Raw genomic sequence first — 17,321 nt, 5'->3', positions numbered from 1 at the left:
TCTCTCTCTCTCTCTCTCTCTCTCTCCACATATATATATATATATATATATGTAAACTTTTGTTTCACCACTCAGTAAGAGTCAAACTAACTCTCAACTAACTTTGCAATTTCCTCTTTAAATGAAGAAAACAAAGTTCTATAAAAAATGTGACTAGGGAAAAATTTGAATGACTTGGGAATTTTTTATAAACTTTGAAAGGGATAAATTATAAATTGATGGGATCATCTCATCGCTGCTTTAGGGGATGAATTATATCATGAGAGTAAACAACAGCTTCCCCCTAACACCTGCTAGAGCACATCCCATTTGCCACCCCCTTAGAAAATAACTGGCCCCAAAAGAAAAATAGAAAAACCTCAAAGCTCCCACCAGGAATGCCCACAACCCTTAATGTTCAAGTGGGCAGGAAGAAGTAGGAAAATGGACAAGAGGTACTGACTGAAGATGTCTATGAATTACCCTTAGAAAATAGAGCCTGATCTACAACCGAATCTATGTTTCTTAGCTCCACTGTCAGGTATACTCTAAAATTTTTTTTAAATGATTTATTTATTTGTTTGGTATAGTAAAATTTCAAGGTCTCTCCCTCCCTTCTCCCCCTCCCTACACTAGGGCTCATATCTTGCTTATTTCTATTTATCTTTATTTATTCTGGTATCTATTTATATATTGTATCTACTTATATCTATTTATCTAGTTTCTTCTCTAGAGGTCAACATACACAAGTCATTCTTCAAACAATATTTCTATTGCTGGATAGAGCAGACAAAAGCGCTTACATTGGGTGTGAAGAGGAAGACAATTCCATTGGTGGCCCCCTTTAATGTCAAGCCACGGATAAGAAAAATGGTCAAGACAATATAAGGAAGAGTTGATGTGATGTACACAGCCTAAAAGGGAAGCAACATTATTTTTTTAAATGTTAAATTAGAACCATTGCTGAAAAAAAAAAACCCAACCCCAATAAAGAGCAAAATATTTTATCATAAAGAGCTCCTTTCCAGCTCTGAAATCTTATGGTCCTATGAGGCTGAATTGGAAATAGTTTGTCTAAAAAGAATAAAAGTACAATTGCTAAGTTTTGTCAATTTTCTCTGTGAAATACCTCTTGCATCCATCCCCTTCTCTCTATTCCCACTCCCACCACTTAAATTCAGGCCCTTAGCACTTTGCAAAAAGCCTCCTTCCTCATTGGCCTCCAGCTTTTATTCTCTCCTGTCTCCATTCCATTTGCTTGCAGTTGCCCAGTTGATATTTCTAAAGCAAGGTCTGATCAGGTCCCTGTCCTATTCAGAAGGCTCCCGTGATGCTCTATTACCTTTAGGATAAAACACAGGCTTCTGTGTTATTTAATTTCCTTCAGAGTCTGCTTCTAGCCTGCTTTTCCTGGATTGCTGCACATTTATATCCGTCACACTCTTTAGTTTAGCCTGTCTCGGTGCCTGCCATGCCCTTCCTAACTCCTCACCTCTGCTTTAGAGGATGCCTGGGTTCCATTAAAGCTCAGCTCAAGAGGCCCCTTAAAGCCTTATCCCAAACCCAAAGTTCCTAGTACTCTCCCTTTAGCTGTATTTACTTTGCATAGTTTGTATTTATGGGTTCGTGTTGTTTCCTTCCTATAGAATGAAAACTTCTTGAGCTAAGCTTGATATCCCCTGTGATATCCCACTTAGTAGGCACATGATAAATATTTATTGCATGAACAAATAAAGTGTTTAAAGAAATAAAGAGTGGAGGCAAAAATCAGAAGTATGTGTAGCAGCAGTTTCTTTTTTAAAAGGTGTCATTTCTCAGCAGTTTTGGCCAGAATAGAATTAATTCTCTCAACCTTTACTCTGAGCCCCAAAGCAAATATAAGTTAGATGACCAGATGTCTGGATTGGCCAAGGAGATGCAAGTTTTTTTTTTTTTATGTCCTCTGAATGTGCAGGTGTCCTGGAAAAACCAGAGGCATGCAAAGGCAATAAAATTACTGACAAATAATAAAATCCTGCAAGGTATTTCATAAATTATCATAGAAAAATTAAAGTGCCTATATTTACAGCAAGGTTGCCCAGTGGATAGAGTGTAAGGCCCAGAATCAAGAAGACTCATCTTCCTAAGTTTAAATCCTGCTTCAGTCATTTATTGGTGACCCTAGTGACCCTAGAAAAGTCATTTAACCTGTTTGCTTCAGCTTTTTCAACTATAAATGAGGATAATAACAAGCTCTACTTTCCCAGAATTGTGAGAATAAAAGGAAATTATATTTGTAAAATGTTTCACAAACCTTAAAACACTATATAAATGCTCACTATAATAATAATAATTATTATCTAAGGTTCCTATTAGCTCCCAATCTATGATCCCATGAGCATTCTCTAGTTGAGAGGTTACCATTTTTAAAAGAAAAGTTATACTTGCTCCTTCTATTTTCCCCTTTCTTTCCTCCTAATCCCTGCCATCACATCAATCAGTTTAAACCCAAATACCTTTCCAGTTGTTTCAATGCCCCTGATGGTACACACATAAAGGACACTCCAAGCACATGTCAAACACAGCAGGATCCACCACTGAATATATCCTGAATCATCAATGGAGGTAGAAATATTTAAAGTTTCTCGATACCAAAAATAATCCACTGAAGAACTTTGGGCACATTCCTCTACATAACCTGAAAAAGGAACAAAATAGGGTTTGATAAATTTTCTGACCCTGTTTTCAGCAAATGAATTAATGGGAAGTTAATGATAACTTTGGTGGCTTTTCTATGTGGAAGAAGCCCATCATCCTCTGAAATATAAGACTTGGAAGAGTTCCTGGGAACTGGCTTCCTGGAGGAGCCTTCAATCAAGGGTAAAGAGGATTAAGGACAAAGTGAGAAGTTAAGTAATGGAAAACTCCAGTTTGCTCACTTTTTTCACCCTCTTTCCAATGCCCTTTAGACATTTCAATAAAGACAGGAGTAAGAAAACCACTCTAGACTGGAGGAAAAAGCAATTTATCTACATTGGAGTTTTGTTATGATAAGACTTAAAAAAACCAAAACAGAACACAAACCCTTATCTTTTGTCTTGGAATTATTGATTCTAAGGCAAAAGAGTGATAAGGACTAGGCAACAGGGGTTAAGTGACTTGCCCAGGGTCACATAGCTAGACCGTATCTGAGGCCAGATTTGAACCCTAGAATATCTCTGGGTCTGGCTCTTGACCCCCTGAGCCACTAAGCTGCCCCTGAGATGATTTTTAGGCTCAAATCTGGCCTCAGGCTGTCCCAAGCTGAATTCTGTATTGGAGCTGGGTTTTGGTGAGTGAATCCTGGGGGTATGATCTTAAAGTATAATTTCAAAAGCCATTTAAAAGAGCCAAAATTCTCCAGAAAGTGCCTGAGTTACAAACTTCTTGATGGACAGAACTTCAATTAGAAGTTGTGAATCTGCACATAGGTGATGTAGCAAGAAGCCCAGACTGTCCAGTCCTTGGGAGGGGTTGGATGCTTCCTTGCTATGAAATTCTGGGGGTCAGGTATTTAAACAACTACTTAGAGATAGTCATCACATTGTGTGCAGATGACTTCAAATAGCCATTTTTGAGGATATCTGTAGCACAACCTCAAACGTCTTATTTGCTCATAAATGAGAATGACTCAGTCTAATGATCCAACAGTCATCATTCCGTCCTTCTTTGTGCACTGCTAGGTGCAGGGGATTCAAAGACAAAATGGAAAACAGCATCCTCCTTTTAGTCTCTTTAATGCATACTTCTCTAGCACTTTCCCCCCTTAAACCCTTACCTTCTGTCTTATAGCTAATACTAAGATTTGGACCCAGGATCTGCTGTCTCTAGGTCTGGCTCTCCATCCTCTGAGCCACCCAGCTCAGAGCTTTCTAGAGTTCAGAGTTTCTAGAGTACTTTCAAGGCTCACGATGACCTTTTGTTACAATAATACTGTAAGGCAGGTAGTGTAATTGTTACTATGGCCATCCTGTAGATGAACTGATGAGATTAAGCCACTGACTCAGTTATACAGCTAGTCAGGGACAGAATGGGTTTTGCCAACCCCCAAACTGGCACTCCTATCAATTTGCCTCAAAAAAAAAATTCTCATTTCAAGTTGTCTGTTCTGTGTGAAAATTGATGGAGGGAAGAAGCAAGGTATAGCGGAAAGGGTGCTGGGTGTTGAATCAGAGTTCCTAATTTAAATTCTGCCTCTGCTACCTGTGTGATCTTAAGCAAATCACTTAGTTTTTCTGGGTCTCAGTTTCCTCATCAGCAAAAAGAGGGAAGTGGATTTTTTAAAGTTTAAGTTCTCATCTATCTCTAAAACTATGATGCTAAGATTTTTCCTTAGAAATTTTTTTCTCTTTAAAATATGTTTTTTAAAAAACCATACACACAGAATAACTACATCATTTCACGTTGCTCTCAAGTATGCCTTATTCTGAGCAAACCTTGAATCCCAAAATATACACTCCTGAAATTAAAAAATTAAAATGCTATAATAATAATAATAATGACAATAACTCGCATGTAACACACTGCTTTAAGTTTGCAAAATACTTTAGAAGCATTATTTAATCCTTCATGTAAAATGGAAAGTATTTTGTTAAAAGACAATCTCAGATCTAAACCAATTTACCTCACTCTGCTCAGGGCATTTAAGATACACATTTGGCTTCTACACCAGTTTTCCCATTTTGCAGTTCCACTGGGTAAAGTGGCTCACAGTTATCTTAATCACTGAAAACTAGAGAGTGATGGGATAGCCTTGGCTGATCCCAAAGGCCCTGGCATTAGTACTGAAGCCGTCCAGCAGCTTCACGAAGATTCCTAGTGGGTTGGACACTCAGAAAGGGGAACCAAGGACTGAGTGAAAATGGGTTACAGGTTAAGGATTAATGGAAAGAGAACATAAGGCGAGAATAAAGATACACAGACACAGAAAGTTTTGGCATAAGGTAGACAGACAGCGAGTAAGCTCTGATGGTCAAGAGCTTCATGGTTAGGAGCTCTGATGGTCAAGAGCTCTCTTGCCAACTGATGTCTTGTCACTTTTATTGGGGTTACAACAGTATGGGGGGAAGGGGAGAGGCTGGTGGCCTGATACAGTAACATTATGAGGTAATCATCATAAAATGCAAACTGCCAAAACCTAAAACAATAAGTAGAGCTAAGATCAGGATCCAGATCCAGATCGGATATGGCCTAAGGCATCTACTGATGTTTGATACCTATGTTAATTGATCACTGAAGGAAAAGTAAGGAGACTGAGATAACTGACTCTCTTCTGGGGTGTAGCCTTAGGGAAGGGCTAGGGATTTGGCAAGGTCAACATTCAATTTGACTCAAGATTGCAGAGATCAATCATTAGCAGTATAAGAGTTAAGTTTTTGAATATTTCTTAAAATAATATCACAATTAATGTATACTTGGATTGCTACAGGTACCTGTTAGGTTTTGGTTGAGTGGGCACGAGCTCCAAGGCAGGGGATCTTGGAAAGAGTTGAAGAAATACCACATGACCCAGGCAATGATGGTGTTGTAGTACAAACCTACCATGAAGGAGACAAACATGGAGGCAATGCCTAGAGGGAGAGAGGAAGAGTTATTAAACTTGCAATGAAATGTATCCACTTTAATTCAAGTGAGCAAATATTTATTAAATATGTGTATTGTGTAAAGACACTGTGCCAGGCAAATGAAATCTATTTACTTAAACCAAGCATATAATTCCCCTTTGACAGTCAAAGCCATGATAAGTCTCTGGGATACTATAGGACAGCATTGGCAAAGGTTTTTGAGTTCAAGTACACAGAGGGCAAATTCAAGTCATCTGTGAGCCCCCTACATTACAGGAGAGAGCTGGATGAGGAAGTGCTTGCTTTGGGCCACTGGACAGAGTGGGGGGACATGCAAAAATGTCCTCAGATGTTGGTAAGAGGGAGAATGGAGCAGCTCCTCCAGGCTGGGGGGTGGGGGGCAGAATGGGCATTAATACTTCACCAACACTGCTATAGGGCAAAAGGTATGTAAAAAAGCTATTAGAGCCTTAAGCTGCACTAAGAATTTTGAGACACCTGTACATTTCAGACATTTAATAGCTTTTTAGAAAATAGATTTTTGTTGATGTCTTTTATTTTCACATTACCTAGACTTCCTCCTGTATCATTCCTCCAAGAAAACCTTTGTTATCACAAAGAATTTTTGTAAAGAAAAGAATTCAGTGAAATTAATTATTATCTTTGTATGCCTGTATATGTGTGGTATTTATTATGTATGTGTGGTATATGATGTGATGTGTGTGTATGCATACATGTATGTCTGGTGTGTGTATAGAAAGACTGGAAAAGTAGGAGGGGATCAAGTTATCACAATGAAAAAATCTGGTATACATCATGTTGTACAATAATGGACCCCCACCTCGGCAATATTGGGAAGAAGTATTTACTTGTGTCTCTTCTTTGGAGTCAAGATTGTTCTATGACAAAGGGGTCCAAATCAATTCTTTCTATGGTATGGAGGTAAAGCAGAGCCAACATCCCTAGAATACCATGAGGGTGGACCTTCTTTGGCAAAGTGAGGATACAATAAAACTTGTATTATTCAAACTAACTTGGAGGTGGGAAGGGAAGGAGCCAATATCAAAGGCATGAATTATAGAGTACAAAGGACCAGTTTTATTACATTGCATTATGCACAATAGTTCTAATTAGGCTAAGAAAGATATTGCCTACTTTAATGGTTCTTAGAGATCAATTAAACATTTTATAAGAATAATTTATAATTAGAACATTCATATTTATATATAAATGGGTGTTGCTATTAGAATCCTATTCTCCCAAAGCCTCCAGGCATGAAAAATTGAATCTTTTTAAAGCTTTCTTTTCCCTTGCACCCATAGTCTATTTGTCACTAAATGCTACTTATTCTTCCATTTAATGTTTCTCACATCCATCTCTTCATTCACATTCTCATTGCATAAATAGTTCAGACTCTCAGAACCTCTTGCTGACTCTTATGAGAGTTTCCTTACTGGTATTCTTGCTCCACTCCAATTTGTCTGACCTGTTGTTGCCAGATCAGCCTTCCTAAAGGATTGCTTTCATCATATTGCTCCCTGTTCAAATGTCTACAATTACTCCCTATTACCTCTAGGATCAAGTATAATACACCTCTCCATTTTATCCTCTTGCTTGGCTCCTCTTCAATAACTTCCCATTTTCTTGTTCCCCAAACATGGTTTCCACATCCTAATGTAAGTTCCTTTCTTACTCACTCCCACTCTGTTCTTTGCATTCAAGTTCTTTTCATTTTTCTAAGTCTTCCCTAACCACTCTTCTCCACTGAGATTTATTCTTACTACACTATCATTTTAATTCTCATACTGCTCTATATAACATGGTATTTTTTTTTTATTAAACCCTTGTACTTCGGTGTATTGTCTCATAGGTGGAAGATTGGTAAGAGTAGGCAATGGGGGTCAAGTGACTTGCCCAGGGTCACACAGCTGGGAAGTGGCTGAGGCCAGGTTTGAACCTAGGACCTCCTGTCTCTAGGCCTGACTCTCACTCCACTGAGCTACCCAGCTGCCCTAACATGGTATTTTTCAAGACTTTTCCTCATTCTTTTGTCCTGATAGACCTAAGAATGATACCCTACATCCCTTTCCCCAGAGCATCTTCTAAAATTGGGACAATTGAGAATCTAAGATTCATCTTTTTCTGGTAAACAAATCTGGCTCTAATAAAGTATGTCTAAGGAGGTGAGATGGCCATATCCTTAATTTATTCATGAGGATAAACAATGAATGTCAATCTTAACTAGACCTGATTTAATTCTTCCATCTAGATAAGCAAGATATTGGAATCTTGTGATCAAACATGTGATCTCCCCCATCATCATGAGGAGATGAAGGAGGGACTGAAAAACCAACCTCTTTATTAGGTATCCACCAATTAGAGATGTCTCAGGAAGGGCTGAATAATGAGCTTTCAAAATGGTTTTTAAATGATTTAAGATTTTGAATGAATTGTCTTTGATCACCAACAGATCCTGGATCATTTAATTTATTGGTTATTGCTAGTCTAATCAATAAATTGATTTTTCTCACCTAGAATCCAGCTTCTGAGCATTTTTACTCTTCACACTGCAAAGATCTCTTCTTTCTCTGAATTCCTGTAACACTGATTGATCTATACCAGAGAGGTCCAACTCAAATAGAAAGAGGGCCACTAAGTCATACGTAAGGATCCCTGTGAGCTATATGTTGACTTAGAAAACCGTATTTTAACAATTTCTGTATTATATTGTGTTTTTGTGTTTGATTTTGTTAAATATTTCCCAGTCACATTTTAATCTGGTTTGGACTGCACTGGGGAGTGTGGGGGCCAGGCTGTGTGTTTGACACCTCTGGTTTAGACTATCCTTTGGATACCTATCATACATGCTCTTACACTGTTGACTATCTTTTCATAGGGGAGCCTCATATTAAAAAATGGTCTTGTAAGTATTCTAAAAAGATGAAGTATTTTATAATTGAAATTATTATTATTATTAAACCAATAGCAATAATAGTGAAACTGAGCACATATGATGGGCATGACGCTTCAAATCAATTCAAATCAGACATTTGTAAAGCACCAAGTATGGGGAAGGTACTTTTCTAATTTCTGGGAATATGAAGATTAAAATAAAATTTTTGGGAGCAGCAAGGCAACTCAGTTGATTGAGATCTAGGCTTAGAGACAGGGGATCTTGGGTTCAAATTTAACCTCAGACACTTTCTAGATGTGTGATCCTGGGCAAGTCACTTAACCCCCATTGTCTAGCCCTTATTTCTCTTCTGTCTTGGAACCAAATACAGTGCGTTGATTCTAAGATGGACAGTAAGGTTTTATTTTTCAAAAAAAGATTAAAACCAAATTTTCTCTGCCTTCAAAAAGCTTCTGTTTTTTAGCTTCTGGGATTACTATTTCAACAAATCCAAATGGGAATTCGTTACCTTCTCCCTAGATTTGCCGGTCCTTCCAACTTTCCTCTTTCTGGTGATGATATCTAACATCATCATCTCAGTTACCCAGGTTCAAAACTTTGAAGTCATTTTTGATTCTTCTCTCTTTCCCCACCCTCTAACCCCAACACCTATCAAATCTCTTGCTAAATCTTATTGAATGTACCTCCACAGCCTATTTCATTTCTCTCCCTTATCACCATTCACTTTTTCATTATCTTATTTAATACTTATATCATTTCCTCTTTTTTTTTTTAACACTTACCTTCTGCCTTAGAATCAATATTGATTCTAAGATAGAAGAGGGGTAAGAGCTAGGCAACTGGGGGTTAAATGACTTGCCCAGGATCACAAACTAGGAAGTGTCTGAGGCCAGATTCATTCAAAGCCAGAGCCTTCAGATTCCAGGCCTGACATTCTATCCACTGTGCTACCTAGCTGTCCCATTTATGTCACTTCGAAATGGGACTATATAGTCTGCTAACTGGTTTTCCTGCCACAAGTTTCTTCTTTCTCCAATCTATTTTTCACACAATTGGCAAAATGATTTTCTTAAAGCATGACTATGTTATTAAAAAACCTTCGGTGACTCCTTATTGTCTCTAGGATAAAATATACACTTCAAAAATTATTTTTTATTAAATTATATTAAAATTATTATTAAAGTTTAAATTAAATTAAATTATAAAAATAATTTATATCATAAATTATATTTTATTATATTAATATAATTTGATGTGTTTGTATATTTACTTTTATATTATATGATATATGCTATATATTACATAATAATTTGTATATTAAATTACATTACATTATAAAATTCAAATTAGATTATATTATATTAAATTATATTTAAAATGTTTAAAAATTTTTGAAGAAAAATATATGTGCATATGTATAAAATTATTTCTTGCTTGTTTTTATTTATAAGTTCTTTCTCTGGAGGTGATCATATATAAGTCTTTCTTCAAACAATATGTGTGTTACTGTATATAGTGTTCTCTTGGTTCTGCTCATTTCATTCCATTTCATTCTTCATAACTTCAAGTAGGTCTTTCATGTAGGTTTTTCTAAAATGACCTGCTTGTGATTTCTTACAGAACAGTGTATTCCACCACTATCATAGGCCACAATTTATATAACCATTTTCCATCTGATGGCCATCCCTTCAATTTCCAATTTCCAAAAGCCACCACAAAGAGCTTTTATAGATATTTTAAGTGGATTCTTTTCCTTTTTCCCTGATCCTTTTGGGAAACAAACCTAATCATGATATAAACTACAAACTTCTGAATGAACCAGTCAATTAAATAGCATTTATTAAGGACTTACTAAATACTTAGTGCTAAGCCCTGAGTTTACAGAGAAAAGCAATTCCTTCTTTCACTGATTTTATATTCTAGTGAGGAAGAAAAATGTAACTAGGATCCTATGTAGAATATATGGAAAGTGACATTAAAAGGGCAGGTGCTAATGTTTCCAGGTGCTGGGAAGGGTCTCCTACAGAAGATGCCATTTGAGCTTTTCATTAAAACAAGTCAAGGATCCTAAAATGTAAAGAAGGAAAGCTCTCGAGCTATGGGAGATAACCAATACAGAGAGAGAGAGAGAGAGAGAGGAGATATAGTGTCGTGTGGGAGGAAGAGAGAAGGCCAAGGATACAATCAAATATGTGTTTTGGTACCAGGACCTGAGCTGGCATCTCTCATGATTCCATATCCAGAATTCATTCCATTCCACCACACTGCCTTTCTGATGCTTCCTCTGGGAGTCATCTGCTTAGTGATCCTAGCTGAATTCACAGAAGGTGATGAGATCACTCAGCAGTATAAGTATAGAGGGAAAAGGGACAAGGGCCCAAGATAGAGTCTTGGGATACAATCCACAATTAATAGGCATTACGTAGACAATTATCTAATAAAGAAGGATGAAGAGAAGAACCGGAAGAGAGCAGGGTTATGAAAACCCAAAGAGGAGAGAATATCTAGGTTAGGAGATGCTCAACAGTGCCAAATGCTACAGAGAAGTCAAAAAGGAAAACTGGCCATTAGATTTGGCAATTAAGGGATCACTGGTAACTTTGGCAAGAACAATGTCTATTGAAAGAGGAGGTCAGAAGCCAGACTAAAGAAAGTTTAGAAGAAAGAAGAATAAAGTGGAGACTCAATATAGATGCCTTTTTAAAAGAAGTTTATCTGAGAAAGGGAGGAGATCTATAGGATTCTGTATAGCCAGGTTGGTAAGATTAAGTGATTGCTTTCTAAAGATGGAGGGGGGGTGCAGCTAGGGGCAGCTGGGTGGCTCAGTGAATTGAGAGTCAGACCCCATGATGGGNGTATTTTATAATTGAAATTATTATTATTATTAAACCAATAGCAATAATAGTGAAACTGAGCACATATGATGGGCATGACGCTTCAAATCAATTCAAATCAGACATTTGTAAAGCACCAAGTATGGGGAAGGTACTTTTCTAATTTCTGGGAATATGAAGATTAAAATAAAATTTTCGGGGGCAGCTAGGCAGCTCAGTTGATTGAGATCCAGGCTTAGAGACAGGGGATCTTGGGTTCAAATTTAACCTCAGACACTTTCTAGATGTGTGATCCTGGGCAAGTCACTTAACCCCCATTGTCTAGCCCTTATTTCTCTTCTGTCTTGGAACCAAATACAGTGCGTTGATTCTAAGATGGACAGTAAGGTTTTATTTTTCAAAAAAAGATTAAAACCAAATTTTCTCTGCCTTCAAAAAGCTTCTGTTTTTTAGCTTCTGGGATTACTATTTCAACAAATCCAAATGGGAATTCGTTACCTTCTCCCTAGATTTGCTGGTCCTTCCAACTTTCCTCTTTCTAGTGATGATATCTAACATCATCATCTCAGTTACCCAGGTTCAAAACTTTGAAGTCATTTTTGATTCTTCTCTCTTTCCCCACCCTCTAACCCCAACACCTATCAAATCTCTTGCTAAATCTTATTGAATGTACCTCCACAGCCTATTTCATTTTCTCTCCCTTATCACCATTCACTTTTTCATTATCTTATTTAATACTTATATCATTTCCTCTTTTTTTTTTTTAACACTTACCTTCTGCCTTAGAATCAATATTGATTCTAAGATAGAAGAGGGGTAAGGGCTAGGCAAGTGGGGTTAAATGACTTGCCCAGGATCACAAACTAGGAAGTGTCTGAGGCCAGATTCATTCAAAGCCAGAGCCTTCAGATTCCAGGCCTGGCATTCTATCCACTGTGCTACCTAGCTGTCCCATTTATGTCACTTCGAAATGGAACTATATAGTCTGCTAACTGGTTTTCCTGCCACAAGTTTCTTCTTTCTCCAATCTATTTTTCACACAATTGGCAAAATGATTTTCTTAAAGCATGACTATGTTATTCAAAAACCTTCGGTGACTCCTTATTGTCTCTAGGATAAAATATACACTTCAAAAATTATTTTTTATTAAATTATATTAAAATTATTATTAAAGTTTAAATTAAATTAAATTATAAAAATAATTTATATCATAAATTATATTTTATTATATTAATATAATTTGATGTGTTTGTATATTTACTTTTATATTATATGATATATGCTATATATTACATAATAATTTGTATATTAAATTACATTACATTATAAAATTCAAATTATATTATATTATATTAAATTATATTTAAAATGTTTAAAAATTTTTGAAGAAAAATATATGTGCATATGTATAAAATTATTTCTTGCTTGTTTTTATTTATAAGTTCTTTCTCTGGAGGTGGTCATATATAAGTCTTTCTTCAAACAATATGTGTGTTACTGTATATAGTGTTCTCTTGGTTCTGCTCATTTCATTCCATTTCATTCTTCATAACTTCAAATAGGTCTTTCATGTAGGTTTTTCTAAAATGACCTGCTTGTGATTTCTTACAGAACAGTGTATTCCACCACTATCATAGGCCACAATTTATATAACCATTTTCCATCTGATGGCCATCCCTTCAATTTCCAATTTCCAAAAGCCACCACAAAGAGCTTTTATAGATATTTTAAGTGGATTCTTTTCCTTTTTCCCTGATCCTTTTGGGAAACAAACCTAATCATGATATAAACTACAAACTTCTGAATGAACCAGTCAATTAAATAGCATTTATTAAGGACTTACTAAATACTTAGTGCTAAGCCCTGGGTTTACAGAGAAAAGCAATTCCTTCTTTCACTGATTTTATATTCTAGTGAGGAAGAAAAATGTAACTAGGATCCTATGTAGAATATATGGAAAGTGACATTAAAAGGGCAGGTGCTAATGTTTCCAGGTGCTGGGAAGGGTCTCCTACAGAAGATGCCATTTGAGCTTTTCCTTAAAACAAGTCAAGGATCCTAAAATGTAAAGAAGGAAAGCTCTCGAGCTATGGGAGATAACCAATACAGAGAGAGAGAGAGAGAGAGAGAGAGAGAGAGAGAGAGAGAGAGAGAGAGGAGATATAGTGTCGTGTGGGAGGAAGAGAGAAGGCCAAGGATACAATCAAATATGTTTTGGTACCAGGACCTGAGCTGGCATCTCTCATGATTCCATATCCAGAATTCATTCCATTCCACCACACTGCCTTTCTGATGCTTCCTCTGAGAGTCATCTGCTTAGTGATCCTAGCTGAATTCACAGAAGGTGATGAGATCACTCAGCAGTATAAGTATAGAGGGAAAAGGGACAAGGGCCCAAGACAGAGTCTTGGGATACAATCCACAATTAATAGGCATTACGTAGATAATTATCTAATAAAGAAGGATGAAGAGAAGAACCGGAAGAGAGCAGGGTTATGAAAACCCAAAGAGGAGAGAATATCTAGGTTAGGAGATGCTCAACAGTGCCAAATGCTACAGAGAAGTCAAAAAGGAAAACTGGCCATTAGATTTGGCAATTAAGGGATCACTGGTAACTTTGGCAAGAACAATGTCTATTGAAAGAGGAGGTCAGAAGCCAGACTAAAGAAAGTTTAGAAGAAAGAAGAGTAAAGTGGAGACTCAATATAGATGCCTTTTTAAAAGAAGTTTATCTGAGAAAGGGAGGAGATCTATAGGATTCTGTATAGCCAGGTTGGTAAGATTAAGTGATTGCTTTCTAAAGATGGAGGGGGGGTGCAGCTAGGGGCAGCTGGGTGGCTCAGTGAATTGAGAGTCAGACCCCATGATGGGAGGTCCTAGTTTCAAATCTGGCCTCAGACCCTTCCTAGCTGTGTGAACCTGGGCAAGTCACTTAACTCCCACTGCCTAGCCCTTACCACTCTTCTGCCTTCGAAGCAATATCCAATATTGATTCTAAGATGGAAGGTAACGGTTTAAAAAAAAATGGAGGAACATAATCATGTTTTTAGGCAGAAGAAAAGGAACCAATAGTTAGCAAGAGATTGAAGATCAGAAAGACAGTGAGGATGACAGTGAGGACAATCTACTAGAAAAGATGGGAGGGAATGGATCGAAGGTGCACTGGAACTGCTGTAGTCACAGAATTTGCCACTGTGTGGTCGGCTTCACTGCCCTCAAATCTAAGTGCTCAAGGTGCAGAACTCTTAGCCCTAAAACATGCCTGTATAATTGCCAAAGATTAAAGGGCAACAATTTATACAGATTCTAGATATGCATTTGGAATTTGTCATTCAGTGTTGAGGGATAAGTCTTGGCAAGGAGCAGGGTCACTGTGTCATCAGAGACTGAAGCAAATGAGAGCATAGGGGATGATGTCAGAAGGATGGAGATGGCAAGAGCAGATAAGCCTTATATTGGAATATATCCATGATCTAACTCTGCAATACCTGCCTTGCCTTTTCCCACAGTGTTTCCCTTCAGGAACTTTATATTCCATTCAAATTAGATTTATCTCCAAACTTGACATCCTCAATCCTCTGTATATTCATGCAGTCCACCCCAGTGTCTTAAATATACTTCCTTCTCACCTATGTCTTTCAGAATCCTTCTCTTTTCTGCAGTTCTCAGAAGTCTGGTCTTTGGTAAAGTCTTCCCTTATGCTCCCTAGCCTCAGAGTAAAAGTAATCTTGTCAATATTAATAAATGTTAAAAAAAATTAATCTTGTCTTCCTCAAATATCCCCGGAACATTTTGTGTGGTTTTCTTCTTCTTCCTCATCATTGTCTACTTTATACCATACTTCTCTTACACGTATAATATCTCTTACCCCTCCCTTCCTCCCTCTCCCTACCTGTAGATCAAGCTCTTTGACAACTTGGATATTGTGCTCAAAGCATTAAGCAAATTCACTTCTACAGTCACCCTGAAGAACATTTAAAACTAGTCCTGCTTATCAAAGCATGCAAACTCTGCACCATGCCTAAGAAATACAGGCTTCTGAGACTGAATGATGACAATGATTGAATTCTGCATTGGAACAGCATAAAGGAAACCAAAGATGCAGGAGCAGAGTTTGCTTCATGAACACATTCCATCTCTGGTTGACTTGTTAAGACCATTTTAAGTCCTAATGGCTTACCTACCTACTCCCTTAAGGGTAGGATGAATAGAGCTCCAGACACCAACACTGCCCTTCCTCAGCCTTTGTCCGATGGCAAACTCCAGATGAAGCAAGGGCACACCCTCAAGGATCAGCAGAATGAGGAATGGGATCATGAAGGCTCCTGGAAATTGAAAAAGAAGACAAATGAGCATTGTATTTCTGATGCTAGAAAAATGGCATAAAAAAGACTCATGACTTGGGGTCTGGAGATTCTTGGTTGAATTTTTTTTTTTTTAACCTCTGTCTTCCGTCTTAGATCATTTCTAAGGCAGAAGAACTGTAAAACCCAGGCAATTGAAGTGAAGTGACTTTACTAGCATCACATAACTAGAAAGTGTCTGATCAGATTTGAACCTAGGTCTTGAATCTAGGCCTGGCTTTCAGTCCACAGAGTCACCTAACTTCTCCTTAGAGTGAGATCTTTAAGCATTTCCTGTAAATACTCAGTTTATTTATTTATTTATTTTAAACCCTTACCTTCCGTCTTGGCGTCAATACTGTGTATTGGCTCCAAGGCAGAAGAGTGGTAAGGGTAGGCAATGGGGGTAAGTGACTTGCCCAGGGTCACACAGCTGGGAAGTGGCTGAGGCCAAATTTGAACCTAGGACCTCCTATCTCTAGGCCTGGCTCTTATTCCACTGAGCTACTCAGCTGCCCCCTAAATACTCAATTTAGAAAGGAATCACATCAGAGCAACAAGAAAGAAAATACACTGTAAAGTATCAGGGATCATAGGACTAGCATGACAAGGGACCTCAGAGGCTACCAAGCCTATCAAGTTTGTCACACATATGAGAAAGCTGAAGCCCAGGAAGGTTATATCATCCTAAAGGCAGAAAACGTCAGAGGTAAGATTTGGAATCAGGTCCTTTGACTCCAGAGCAAATGTACTTTTCCTACCATGATGCTGTTTAGTTAATAAATCCACAAATCTCTTGCTTTGTGTCTAACACAATAATATAATATAATATAAAGCCTGGTCTCTCCTTTCTAGGAACATAAAATCTAGTTGGAAGCATATAGTATAAATATAGGATTACAGATCTAAAATTGCAGAGGACTTCAGAGGCTGAGTAGTCCATCCTTGTTTCCCATCTTCATTTTTCAGAAGAAGAAACTATGACCTAGAACTCTGATGGCAAACCTATGATACGCATGTCAGCACTGACACACGTAGCCAATTTCTCTGACACGCAGCCACATACAGAGAAGTATGGGGCTGCATGTTGAGGATGAATGAAACACTTGCTGTAGTGTAGTGTAGACACTCTGTGCTGGAGGTCTGTAGGCCAAAACAACTGTCACTAAGCAGCTAAGTTAAATAATTAGTTTTTGGTTTATTAAGTACAATTATTACAATTATACATTTTTGTTATTTAAACTATAAATATTGTGAAATTATGGTTTCTTTCTCGAAGTGACACACCACCCAAGTTATGTTGGTTTTTTTGGTGAATTTTGACACACCAAGCTCAAAAGGTTGCCCATCACTGACATAGAATGATAAGCATTATATTATAACAATAATCAAAGGTGAGGTTTGAATCCAAGTCTTAACCAGAACTCATTCTACTAAATCATGGTGCCTCATTTAGAACATAATATGAAGAGTTAACAGTAGAATTAAATGAAATAATGCCTGCATAAGATATATCCCAAGGCAGAGTATGAGCCATTGCTTGATATATGAAGACAATGAATGCTACTATGAGCTCAAAGATCAAATAACTGGTAGCTATTTTAATCTGGAAAGGCTTTGTGAAGGAGATGGGATTTGAGTTGGGCAATGGAAGATGTCCTAGATTTGA

General features: G+C 37.4%; 1 protein-coding gene across 1 annotated transcript in view; it reads right to left on the bottom strand.

The window, feature by feature from the left end:
* Positions 1 to 17,321, bottom strand: part of SLC6A19 (solute carrier family 6 member 19) — a 56,586-nt gene that overhangs the window by 20,423 nt on the left and 18,842 nt on the right. Inside the window, exons 2-5 of the mRNA XM_044665310.1 lie at positions 15,494 to 15,634; positions 5,430 to 5,567; positions 2,475 to 2,656; positions 783 to 893 (exon numbers count right to left, since the gene is read on the bottom strand). Coding sequence (XP_044521245.1) covers positions 783 to 893; positions 2,475 to 2,656; positions 5,430 to 5,567; positions 15,494 to 15,634 — 572 coding nt within the window. The remainder of the gene's footprint in view (positions 1 to 782; positions 894 to 2,474; positions 2,657 to 5,429; positions 5,568 to 15,493; positions 15,635 to 17,321) is intronic.

Source organism: Gracilinanus agilis, chromosome 1, assembly GCF_016433145.1.
Source record: "Gracilinanus agilis isolate LMUSP501 chromosome 1, AgileGrace, whole genome shotgun sequence".
Classification (NCBI taxonomy): domain Eukaryota; kingdom Metazoa; phylum Chordata; class Mammalia; order Didelphimorphia; family Didelphidae; genus Gracilinanus; species Gracilinanus agilis.
This window is presented reverse-complemented; position numbering and strand designations above follow the sequence as displayed.